Source organism: Triticum aestivum, chromosome 1D, assembly GCF_018294505.1.
Source record: "Triticum aestivum cultivar Chinese Spring chromosome 1D, IWGSC CS RefSeq v2.1, whole genome shotgun sequence".
Taxonomy (NCBI): Eukaryota; Viridiplantae; Streptophyta; class Magnoliopsida; order Poales; family Poaceae; genus Triticum; species Triticum aestivum.
In genome coordinates, this window is record NC_057796.1 from 20,359,052 (window position 1) to 20,372,909 (window position 13,858).

The 13,858-nt window shown below is 47.1% G+C and overlaps 1 protein-coding gene across 1 annotated transcript in view; it reads right to left on the bottom strand.

Moving 5' to 3' along the window:
* The window catches only part of LOC123163505 (ASC1-like protein 1), a 15,967-nt gene extending 15,597 nt beyond the window's left edge, over positions 1–370 (bottom strand). Inside the window, exon 1 of the mRNA XM_044580982.1 lies at positions 85–370. Within this exon, the coding sequence (XP_044436917.1) occupies positions 85–246 (162 nt within the window). The 5' untranslated portion in view covers positions 247–370. The remainder of the gene's footprint in view (positions 1–84) is intronic.
* Between the last annotated feature and the right edge of the window lie 13,488 nt (positions 371–13,858).

Sequence of the window (13,858 nt, forward strand, 5' to 3'; positions counted from 1 at the left end):
CGAAGAGATATGCCCAACTCATTCCTTGTCGCCCTTGAATAAAACGAGTCCTAATTAGTACAGGAAAACAGCCAGACAACTTACCTCAAAGATGAATTGATCGAGGACGAAGCGCAAGGCGGGGAAGAAGGCGACGAGTAGGGGGAGCAAGGCGTAGTCACCGTACTCCGGGTAGGTCTCCGCCTCCCAGTCCACCGGTATGGAAGAAGAATATGATCCCATAAAGACCTCTACGACGGTCGCCATTGCAGGCAGAGGCGGAACATGCAGCTCCAAAAACGCTGGCTGGTTCTTGGATCTAAAAGTACAAAGGGCAGAAAATGGACTGATTGCCGTTCAAGAAACCTAAGAGCGCTTATGAGCTAAGAAGGATGGATGAACACAATAAGGACACAATTGGGATGGGTGGGTCTGAGCAAGAATATATAATCTCTCTCTCTCTCTCTCTCTCTCTCTCTCTCTCTCTCTCTCTCTCTCTTAGATGGATAGAATCTTCATGTAATTAATGCCACGCAAGAACAGCGTGCCGATCTGCCTGTAATTAATGCCATCACGCTTGCCGCGCTGCGTGCTCCCTCTTAAATACTAAGATGTCAACGCCACGCGCGCTTGCACGGACAATTGAGCATCTCCTGCAAATATATAGAACTAAAAAAAGAAAGATCATCTCCTGCAAATATATACTATGGTCAATCGAGCATCTCACGCACATGGCCAGTTAAATTTGCCAGCTGTTCACTAAATGACAATTACCACTGGAATAAAAATGCCATACACTAACAAATTAAGGTTACGAGGCAATTCAGTGCTATTTACAGGATGCAAGAAGAAAGATGCATCCATCGACAACCTCCTCCTCCTCGACTTAGGCCGTCGGCCCACTGAACGACAGCTAAGTAGTAGTGGATTTCGTGGGCAGGTCAACGTGCTTCTGAACAATGGCGTCCAAAGATTCCAGCCGGTCGAAGAAGGCCAACGTCTTTTTGTCCTCCATGGCCTTGTAGTGGCCTATGTAGACGATTTCCACGTAGATGTAGATGTGTAGGTCGACAGTTTCTTGCATGGCGAGGCGCTGCGCAACAAGCGTGGCCTCGAGATGCACATTCTTCCTCGCGACCTCCGGCAGCTGCAGGGCCACCAGTGCTTGAAAGAGTTCGTCACCATGGAGGCTGATGAGGGTGGCAGGCAACAAGGATACTGGGCGCGCGGGCTAGAGCAGTACGAGAAGGTCGTCCGCGTGCTTCTTGACGGTGGTGAACTTGCGGCTGGAGCGGACCATCATCTCGTCCATGCCAGAGGCGAAGCTGGCGTCGATGAGGGCTATGACGCCTGCGGTTGCCAGCACGGTCTGGAAACGATGCGCGGTGCGGCCGCAGGCCGGCGTCTTGGATGATCTGGCACAGCCGACTGCCGCTCGCGTCCATCGCCTCCATGGATGCTTGTTGCTTCTGGTCACTTGGTCTTGGTCTTGGATTGGAGTGAGTAGTGGTGCGTGCAATTTGGTAGATGGATTAGAGTGGTGGGGCGGCTTCATATAAGAGTGCAAACTGCGTTGTATTTACATCGTGCTGGCTCCATTATGCTTCTCCAATTAATTACCTCTGCACGCTAATTTAGGATGCATCATTGACCGTTCAATGTCTCGGGAACAACTACCCTCTTTCTTGTTGGCATTCAAGCCGTATCAATGTAAATGCGTGTCAAAAAGAGACTAGTCATTACTACATTGTGCACCTCGACCAAGGCGGAGGGGAAAATGAGAGAACTTAATATTTACTGTACTACCATTGCATGCAATGAACTGACCGCAACATGCCGTGCTAGGTAGTCTCAAGACATTAAAAACATACACGACCCATGTCTCTTAGTGGTTGATTCCTTTCTTCATGTCAAGTAAACAGGAAATGAGGTCGAGTTATATCCACCGCGCCTTAGTGTTTTGGGATTATAAGGTTTTCGTAAGCGATCGCCACAATAACCGTAAGATTTGCATCCGACGGTGGCACCCATTGGACGCAAACAGCAATAGAAAAGAAATGCTACAAAACTGCGACACCACGCCCCTCCCCTACACATAAGACTGGCACGCGAGCGTACCCAACTTCCATGTTAGGGTTGTGCTTGGCTCTTCGCCTCTTCGAGAAGTCGAACAATGATGTCATTTACGACTGGAATAAAAATGTCATACACTAACACATTTAAGCCACGAGGCGATGCAGTGCTGGTTATAGGAGGCAAGAAGAAGGATGCAAGAAGAAGGATGCATCCATCGTCGACATCCTCCCGACTCAGGGCGCCGGCCCACCGAACGGCGGCTAAGTAGCAGCGGCTTTCCTGGCCAGGTCAACATGCTTCTGAACAATGGTGTCCAAAGATTCCTGTCGAGGAATCCCCAAAATGGCACATTCCCGAAGAGCTATATACTCTTTTTGCTGATCAAGGACGATCGTCGAAGAAGGCCAACGTCTTTCTTTCCTCCCTGGCCTTGTAGTGGCCTTTGTAGAATATTTCCTCGTAGACGTGCATGTGTAGGTCGACGATTTCTTGCATGGTGACGCGTTGTTTGGCGAGCGTGGCCTCGAGGTGCACATTCTTCGTCGCGACCTCCGGCAGCTGCAGGGCCACCTTTGGTTGAAATAGTTCGTCACCATCGAGGCCGATGAGGGTGGCAGTCAACGAGGAGCCTGGACACGCGGGCTGGAGGACTACGGCAAGGTCGTCCGCGCGCTTCTTGACGGCGGTGAACTTGTGGATGGAGCAGACCATCATCTCGTCCATGCGAGAGACGAAGCCGGCGTTGACGAGGGCTATGACGCCGGTGGTCGCCAGCACCGTCTGGAAATGCTGCGCGGTGCAGGGCCGCAGGCCGGCGTCTTGGATGATCTGGCACAACGGACTGACGCTCGCGTCCATCGACACAATGGGTTCTTGTGGCTTCTGGTCACTTGGTCTTGGTCTTGGATTGGAGTGAGCAGTGGTGCGGGGACTAGAAGTAGATGGCTTGGAGTGGTGGGGCGGCTTTATATGAGTGTCCAAACTGCGTTGCATTCACATCATGCTGGCTCCATTCTGCTTGTCCAATTAATTCCCTCTGCATGTTAATTGAATGAGGATGCATCATTGACCGTTCAACGTTTCGGAAACCGCTACCCTCTCCCTCGTTGGCATTCAAGCTGTATCAACGTAAATGCATGTCAGAAAGAGACTAGTCAGTAGTAGTACCTCCGTCCTGGTTTACTGGTCCCCATTGTAATCAGTGCCAAACTTTGACCATAAATTTAATCAACAATATGTTCATGCATGTCAACAAAAATTGATATAATTTTTGTTGACATGCACTAAATTGTGCACCGCGACCAAGGCGGAGAGGAAAAACGAGAGAACTTAATATTTATTTGCTAATTAATACCATTGCATGCAATGAACTGACTGCTGCTGTTGGGGAACGTAGTATTTCAAAAAAATTCCTATAATCACAAAAGATCTATCTAGGAGAAGCATAGCAACGAGCAGGGAGAGTGTGTCCACGTACACTCGTAGACCGAAAGCGGAAGCGTTTAGTAATGCGGTTGATGTAGTCGAACGTCTTCACGATCCAACTGATCCAAGCACCGAACGTACGACACCTCCGTGTTCAGCACACATTCAGCTCGATGACGTCCCTCGAGCTCTTGATCCAGTTGAGGCCGAGGGAGAGTTCCGTCAGCACGACGGCATGGCGACAGTGATGATGAAGTTACCGGCGCAGGGCTTCGCCTAAGCACTATGACGATATGACCGAGGTGTGTAACTCTGGAGGGGGGCACCGCACACGGCTATGAACAATTGATGTGTGTGCTAGGGGTGCCCTCCCCACGTATATAAAGGAGAGAGAGGGAGGGAGGCAGCCTAGGGCACGCCCAAGTAGGAGGAATCCTACTTGGGCCCCTAGTACAATTCCCCCCCCTAACCATATTTGGACAAGGGGGAAAGGAAGGAGGGTGGAGGGGAAGGAAGTAAGAGTCCTACTTCATACTTTCCTTTTCCTCCTCTCCTTTCCCATTCTCCCCACGTGGGTGGCCCTATAGGGGGCGCACCAGCCTCATGTGGGCTGGTGTGTCCCCTTACTTGGCCCCTTAAGCCCATATCTTCGCCGGGGGTTGCTCGGAACCACTTCCGGTGACCCGGTATAACCCGGAACACTTCCGATGTCCAAATACCATTGTCCTATATATGAATCTTTACCTCTCGACCATTTTGAGACTCCTCGTCATGTCCGTGATCTCATCCGGGACTCCGAACAAACTTCGGTCATCAAATCACATAACTCATAATACAAATCATCATCGAACGTTAAGCGTGCGGACCCTACGGGTTCGAGAACTATGTAGACATGACCGAGACACATCTCCGGTCAATAACCAATAGCGAAACTTGGACGCTCATATTGGCTCCTACATATTCTATGAAGATCTTTATCGGTCAAACCGCATAACAACATACGTTGTTCCCTTTGTCATTGGTATGTTACATGCCCGAGATTCGATCGTCGGTATCCTCTTACCTAGTTCAATCTCATTACCAGCAAGTCTCTTTACTCGTTCTGCAATGCATCATCCCGTAACTAACTCATTAGTCACATTGCTTGCAAGGCTTATAGTGATGTGCATTACCGAGAGGGCCCAGAGATACCTCTCCGATACTCGGAGAGACAAGTCCTAATCTCGATATATGCCAACTCAACAAACACCATCGGAGACACCTGTTGGGGAACGTAGCAATAATTCAAAATTTTCCTACGTGTCACCAAGATCAATCTAGGAGATGCTAGCAACGAGAGAGAGGGAGTGCATCTTCATACCCTTGAAGATCGCTAACCGGAAGCGTTACAAGAACGCGGTTGATGGAGTCGTACTCGCGGCGATTCAAATCGCGGAAGATCCGATCTAGCGCCGAACGGACGGCGCCTCCGCGTTCAACACACGTACAGCCTGGGGACGTCTCCTCCTTCTTGATCTAGCCAGGGGAGAGGAGAAGTTGAGGGAGAACTCCAGCAGCATGACGGCGTGGTGGCAATGGAGCTCGTGGTTCTCCGGGAGGGCTTCGCCAAGCACTACGGAGGAGGAGGAGATGTATGAGGAGGAAGGGGGCTGCGCCAAAGGAAGGTTCTGGCTACCCTCCCACCCCCTCACTATATATAGGGGGAAGGGGAGAGGGGCCGGCCCCTCTAGATGGATCTAGAGGAGGAGGCGGCGGCCAGGGGAAACCCTAGATGGGTTTGGGCGCCCCCACCCCCTAGGAAACTTGCCCCCCAAGCCGGGAGGGGCGGCTGCCCTAGGGGTGGCGCCCCCACCTCTCCTGGTTACGTGAGAGGGGTTGGGAGGGGCGCACAGCCCCTTAGTGGGCTGGTTTTCCCTTCCCCTTGGCCCATAAGGCCCCCAAACGCTTGCCGGGGCCTCCGAAACCCCTTTCGGACATGCTGGCCATAGCCTGGTACCCCCAGAACAATTCCGGACTCCAATACCCTTCGTCCAATATACCGATCTTCACTTCCGGACCATTTCGGAGCTCCTCGTCATGTCCGGGATCTCATCCGGGACTCCGAACAACCTTCGGTAACCACATACTATTTCCCATAACAACTCTAGCGTCAGCGAACCTTAAGTGTGCAGACCCTACGGGTTCAGGAAAACCATGCAGACATGACCGAGACACCCCTCCGGTCAATAACCAATAGCGGGATCTGGATACCCATATTGGCTCCCACATGTTCCACGATGATCTCATCGGATGAACCACGATGTCAGGGATTCAATCAATCCCGTATACAATTCCCTTTGTCTATCGGTATGTTACTTGCCCGAGATTCGATCGTCGGTATCCCTATACCTTGTTCAATCTCGTTACCGGCAAGTCTTTTTACTCGTTCCGTAACGCATGATCCCGTGACTAACTCCTTAGTCACATTGAGCTCATTATGATGATGCATTACCGAGTGGGCCCAGAGATACCTCTCCGTCATACGGAGTGACAAATCCCAGTCTCGATTCGTGCCAACCCAACAGACACTTTCGGAGATACTCGTAGTGCACCTTTATAGCCACCCAGTTACGTTGTGATGTTTGATACACCCAAAGCATTCCTACGGTCTCCGGGAGTTGCACAATCTCATGGTCTAAGGAAACGATACTTGACATTAGAAAAGCTCTTAGCAATCGAACTACACGATCTTGTGCTATGCTTAGGATTGGGTCTTGTCCATCACAACATTCTCCTAATGATGTGATCCCGTTATCAATGACATCCAATGTCCATGGTCAGGAAACCATAACCATCTATTGATCAACGAGCTAGTCAACTAGAGGCTTACTAGGGACATGTTGTGGTCTATGTATTCACACATGTATTACGGTTTCCAGTTAATACAATTATAGCATGAATAATAGATAATTATAATGAACAAGGAAATACAATAATAACCATTTTATTATTGCCTCTAGGGCATATTTCCAACAGTCTCCCACTTGCACTAGAGTCAATAATCTAGTTCACATCACTATGTGATTGTAATGAATCCAACACCCATGGGGTTTGTTCATATCTCGCTTGTGAGAGAGGTTATTAGTCAATGGGTCTGAACCTTTCAGATCCGTGTGTGCTTTACAAATCTCTATGTCATCTTGTAGATGCAGCTACCACGCACTACTTGGAGCAACAAATAACTGCTCTACTATACGAATCCGGTTTACTACTCAGAGTCATCCGGATTAGTGTCAAAGTTTGCATCGACGTAACCCTTTACGACAAACTCTTTTACCACCTCCATAATCGAGAAAATTACTTAGTCCACTAGTTACTAAGGATAAGTTCGACCGCTGTCATGTGATCCATTCCTGGATCACTATTGTACCCCTTGACTAACTCATGGCAAGGCACACTTCAGGTGCGGTACATAGCATAGCATACTATAGAGCCTACGTCTAAAGCATAGGGGACGACCTTCGTCCTTTCTCTCTCTTCTGCCGTGGTCAGGTCTTGAGTCTTACTCAATACTCACACCTTGTAACACAGCCAAGAACTCCTTCTTTGCTGATCTATTTTGAACTCCTTCAAAATCTTGTCACGGTATGTATTCATTTGAAAGTACTATTAAGAGTTTTTTATCTATCCTTATAGATCTTGATGCTCAATGTTCAAGTAGCTTAATCCAGGTTTTCCATTGAAAAACACTTTTCAAATAACCCTGTATGCTTTCCAGAAATTCTACATCATTTCTGATCAACAAAATGTTAACAACATATACTCATCAAAAAATCTATAGTGCTCCCACTCACTTCTTTGGAAATACAAGTTTCTCATAAACTTTGTATAAACCCAAAATCTTTGATCATCTCATCAAAGCGTACATTCCAACTCCGAGATGCTTACTCCAGTCCTTAGAAGGATTGCTGGAGCTTTGCATACTTGTTAGCATCTTTCAGGATTGACAAAACCTTCTGGTTGTATCACATGCAACCTTTCCTCAAGAAAATCATCGAGGAAACAATGTTTTGACATCCCATCTGCAAGATTTCATAAATAATGCAGTAACTGCTAATATAATTCCAACAGACTCTTAGCATCGCAACGAGTGAGAAAGTCTCATCGTAGTCAACTCCTTGAACTTGTCGGAAAACATCTTAATGACAAGTCGAGCTTTCTTAATGGTGACACTTACCATCATTGTCCGTCTTCCTTTTAAAATCCATCTGCACCCAACAGCCTTACTACCATCAAGTAGTTCTTCCAAAGTCTATACTTTGTTTTTATACATGGATCCTCTCTCGGATTTTATGGCCTTGATCCATTCATCGGAATCCGGGCCCACCATCGCTTCTTCATAGCTCGTAGGTTCATTGTTGTCTAGCAACATGACTTCCAAGACAGGATTACGTACCACTCTGAAGTAGTACGCATCCTTGTCGACCTACGAGGTTTGGTAATGACTTGATCCGAAGTTTCATGATCACTATCATCAGCTTCCACTTCAATTGGTGTAGGCGCCACAGGAACAACTTCCTGTGCCCTGCTACACACTAGTTGAAGTGACGGTTCAACACACTCATCAAGTCTCCACCATCCTCCCACTCAATTCTTTCGAGAGAAACTTTTCCTCGAGAAAGGACCCGTTTTCAGAAACAATCACTTTTGCTTCCGGATCTGAAATAGGAGGTATACCCAAATGTTTTGGGTATCCTATGAAGATGCATTTATCCGCTTTGGGTTCGAGCTTATCAGCCTGAAACTTTTTCACATAAGCGTCGCAGCCCCAAACTTTCAAGAAATGACACCTTAGGTTTCTCTAAACCATAGTTCATACGGTGTCGTCTCAACGGAATTGCGTGGTGCCCTATTTAAAGTGAATGCGGTTGTCTCTAATGCCTAACCCATAAACGATAGTGGTAATTCGATAAGAGACTTCATGATATGCACCATATCCAATAGGGTGCAGTTATGATGTTCGGACACACCATCACACTATGGTGTTTCAGGCGGTATTAGTTGTGAAACAATTTCCACAATGTCTTAATTGGGTGCCAAACTCGTAACTCAGATATCTCTATGATCATATCATAGACATTTTATCCTCTTGTCACGACGATCTTCAACTTCACTCTGAAATTACTTGAACCTTTCAATAATTCAGACTTGTGTTTCATCAAATAAATATTCTTAGCATCTACTCAAATCATCTGTGAAGTAAGAACATAACGATATCCACTGCGTGCCTCAACACTCATTGGACTGCACACATCAAAATGTATTACTTCCAACAAGTTGCTTTCTTGTTCCATCTTACTGAAAACGAGGCCTTTCAGTCATCTTGCCCATGTGGTATGATTTGCATGTCTCAAGTGATTCAAAATCAAGTGAGTCCAAACAATCCATCTGTATGGACTTTCTTCATGCATATATACTAATAGACATGGTTCGCATGTCTCAATCTTTTCAAAAACGAGTGAGTCCAAAGATCCATCAACATGGAGCTTCTTCATGCGTTTTATACCAATATGACTCAAGTGGCAGTGCCACAAGTATGTGGTACTATCTTATATCTTTTGGCATGAACATGTGTATCACTACGATCGAGATTCAACAAACCATTCATTTTAAGTGCAAGACCATTGAAGGTATTATTCAAATAGACAGAGTAACCATTATTCTCCTTAAATGAATAACCGTATTGCGATAAACATAATCCAATCATGTCTATGCTCAACGCAAACATCAAATAACAATTATTTAGGTTTAACACCAATCTCGATGGTAGAGGGAGCATGCGATGCTTGATCACATCAATCTTGGAAACACTTCCAACACATATCGTCATCTCACCTTTAGCTAGTCTCCGTTTATTCCGTAGCCTTTTATTTCGAGTTACCAACACTTAGCAACCGAACCGGTATCTAATACCCTGGTGCTACTAGGAGTACTAGTAAAGTACACAGTAATATAATGTATATCCAATATACTTCTGTCGACCTTGCCTGTCGTCTCATCTACCAAGTATCTAGGGTAGTTCTGCTTCAGTGACCGTTCCCCTCATTACAGAAGCACTTAGTCTCGGGTTTGGGTTCAACCATGGGTTTCTTTACTAGAGCAGCAACTGATTTGCCGTTTCATGAAGTATTCCTTCTTTCGCTTGCCCTTCTTGAAACTAGTGGTTTTACTAACCATCAACAATTGATGCTCCTACTTGATTTCTACTTTCGCAGTGTCAAACATCGCGAGTTGCTCAAGGATCATCATGTCTATCCCTGATATGTTATAGTTCATCACGAAGCTCTAATAGCTTGGTGGCAGTGACTATGGAGAACCATCACTATCTCATGTGGAAGATTAACTCCCACTCGATTCAAGCGATTGTAGTACTCAGACAATCTGAGCACATGCTCAATGATTGAGCTTTTCTCCCTTAGTTTGCAGGCTTAAGAAACTTGTCAGAGGTCTCATACCTCTTGACGTGGGCACTAGTCTGAAATCCCAATTTCAGTCTTTGGAACATCTCATATGTTCTGCGACGTTTCAAAAACGTCTTTGGTGCCACAATTTTAAACCGTTAGCATTAGATACTGAACTATCACGTATTCATCAAAACGTGTATGTCAGATGTTCGCAACATCCACAGACGACGCTCGATGTTCAGCACACCGAGCGGTGCATTAAGGACATAAGCCTTCTGCGCAGCAATGAGGATAATCCTCAGTTTACGGACCCAGTCCGCATAATTTCTACTATCAACTTTCAACTAAATTTTCTCTTAGAACATATCTTAAACAGTAGAACCAAAGCGTAAGCTATGACATAATTTGCAAAGACCTTTTGACTATGTTCATGACAATTAAGTTCATCTGATTATTTAATGAACTCCCACTTAGATAGACATCCCTCTAGTCATCTAAGTGATACATGATCCGAGTCAACTAGGCCGCGTCCGATCAATACGTGAGACGGACTAGTTATGATCGGTGAACATCTTCATGTTGATCGTATCTACTATACGACTCATGTTCGACCTTTCGGTCTCTTGTGTTCCGAGGCCATGTCTGTACATGCTAGGCTCGTCAAGTCAACCTAAGTGTTTTGCATGTGTAAATCTGGCTTACACCCGTTGTATGCGAACATTAGAATCTATCACACCCGATCATCACGTGGTGCTTCGAAACAACGAACCTTCGCAACGGTGCGCAGTTAGGGGGAACACATCTTTTGAATTTTTAGTGAGGGATCATCTTATTTATGCTACCGTCGTTCTAAGCAAATAAGATGTAAACATGACAAACATCACATGCAAATCATAAAGTGACATGATATGGCTAGTATCATCTTGCGCCTTTTGATCTCCATCTTCGAGGCGCGGCATGATCACCTTCGTCACCGGCATGACACCATGATCTCCATCATCGTGTCTTCATGAAGTTGTCTCGCCAACTATTACTTCTACTACTATGGCTAACGGTTAGCAATAAAGTAAAGTAATTACATGGCGTTTTTCATTGACACGCATGTCATACAATAAATTAAGACAACTCCTATGGCTCCTGCCTGTTGTCATACTCATCGACATACAAGTCGTGATTCCTATTACAAGAACATGATCAATCTCATACATCACATATATATAATTCATCACATCCTTTTGGCCATATCACATCACATAGCATACCCTGCAAAAACAAGTTAGATGTCCTCTAATTATTGTTGCATGTTTTACGTGGCTGCTATCGGTTTCTAGAAAGAACGTTTCTTACCTACGCAAAAGCCACAACGGTGATATGCCAATTTCTATTTACCCTTCATAAGGACCCTCTTCATCGAATCCGATCCGACTAAAGTGGGAGAGACAGACACCCGCTAGCCACCTTATGCATCAAGTGCATGTCAGTCGGTGGAACCTGTCTCACGTAAGAGTATGTGTAAGGTCGGTCTGGGCCGCTTCATCCCACAATGCCGCCGAATCAAGATAAGACTAGTAACGGTAAGCAAATTGAACAAATCATCACCCACAACTACTTTGTGTTCTACTCGTGCATAGAATCTACGCATAGACCTAGCTCATGATGCCACTGTTGGGGAACGTAGTAATAATTCAAAATTTTCCTACGTGTCACCAAGATCAATCTAGGAGATGCTAGCAACGAGAGAGAGGGAGTGCATCTTCATACCCTTGAAGATCGCTAAGCGGAAGCGTTACAAGAACGCGGTTGATGGAGTCGTACTCGCGGTGATTCAAATCGCGGAAGATCCGATCTAGCGCCGAACGGACGGCGCCTCCGCGTTCAACACACGTACAGCCCGGGGACGTCTCCTCCTTCTTGATCTAGCAAGGGGAGAGGAGAAGTTGAGGGAGAACTCCAGCAGCACGACGGTGTGGTGGAAATGGAGCTCGTGGTTCTCCGGCAGGGCTTTGCCAAGCACTACGGAGGAGATGTATGAGGAGGAAGGGGGCTGCGCCAAAGGAAGGTTCTCGCTGCCCTCCCACTCCCTCACTATATATAGGGGGAAGGGGAGAGGGGGCCGGCCCCTCTAGATGGATCTAGAGGAGGAGGCGGCGGCCAGGGGAAACCCTAGATGGGTTTGGGCGCCCCCACCCCCTAGGAAACTTGCCCCCCAAGCCGGGAGGGGCGGCTGCCCTAGGGGTGGCGCCCCCACCTCTCCTGGTTACGTGAGAGGGGTTGGGAGGGGCGCACAGCCCCTTAGTGGGCTGGTTTGCCCCTTCCCCTTGGCCATTAGGCCCCCAAACGCTTGTCGGGGCCTCCGAAACCCCTTTCGGACATGCTGGCCATAGCCTGGTGCCCCCGGAACAATTCCGGACTCCAATACCCTTCGTCCAATATACCGATCTTCACCTCCGGACCATTCCGGAGCTCCTCGTCATGTCCGGGATCTCATCCGGGACTCCGAACAACCTTCGGTAACCACATAGTATTTCCCATAACAACTCTAGCGTCACCGAACCTTAAGTGTGCAGACCCTACGGGTTCGGGAACCATGCAGACATGACCGAGACACCTCTCCGGTCAATAACCAATAGCGGGATCTGGATGCCCATATTGGCTCCCACATGTTCCACGATGACCTCATCGGATGAACCACGATGTCAGGGATTCAATCAATCCCGTATACAATTCCCTTTGTCTATCGGTATGTTACTTGCCCGAGATTCGATCGTCGGTATCCCTATACCTTGTTCAATCTCATTACCGGCAAGTCTCTTTACTCGTTTCGTAACGCATGATCCCGTGACTAACTCCTTAGTCACATTGAGCTCATTATGATGATGCTTTACCGAGTGGGCCCAGAGATACCTCTCCGTCATACGGAGTGACAAATCCCAGTCTCGATTCGTGCCAACCCAACAGACACTTTCGGAGATACCCATAGTGCACCTTTATAGCCACCCAGTTACGTTGTGACGTTTGATACACCCAAAGCATTCATGCGGTATCCGGGAGTTGCACAATCTCATGGTCTAAGGAAATGATACTTGACATTAGAAAAGCTCTTAGCAAATGAACTACACGATCTTGTGCTATGCTTAGGATTGGGTCTTGTGTAGGAGATATGCCCTAGAGGCAATAATAAATGATATTATTTATCTCCGAGTTCATAATTATGTTTATGTTCCATGCTATAACTGCTATGGTTCTCGAGTCTGCAATAACCACGAGGCTCGGAGGAAGACTCATATGCACGTGTGGAATAATAAACGGTAAAATGTATTCCTAGTCTGGCCTCTAAGACTAGCTCAAGTGTTGCATGATGGTTATGTTTTCCTGATCATGGGCATGTCTATGTCAGCAACCTTGAGGGTACAATGTTAAGAGAACATTTGTGTTGAATTGACCCGGCTCCAAAAGATCTTGCGGATGACATGGATGGATAGGAGCCATTTTTTGGGCCCCTCATGGGGGTGTGGCCGGCCACATGGGTTATCCCCCCTTGGGGACCCTCTTGTTCCTTGGTTTCACTCCTAGGTCCTTGTGGAAGGACTTCATTCATGTGCATTTTGGGTTTTTTGTGAAACTACCCTACCCCCTTGGGATTTCCTATAAATAGAGGTGGAGGGGCAGCCCTCCACACTCATCCCTTGCTCTCATACACATGCCATGCATTATCTGGCTTCTTCTGTCCCTCCCACGAAAAGAGTTTCGTAGAGCCGTAAGGCTGTCTGGGTTCCGGCAGGAACTAGTTCTGGACGGCGAAGCCCTGCCGGATAGATGACACCGTATGTGTGCAACTCTGTAGAGAGATCGTAGTTTCGGTCTTAGTTCGTGAGTGCCTCCCGAAGGGCTGTCCGAGTGACCGTTCGAGTTTCGAAGGTCCTCCCGAAGGGCTG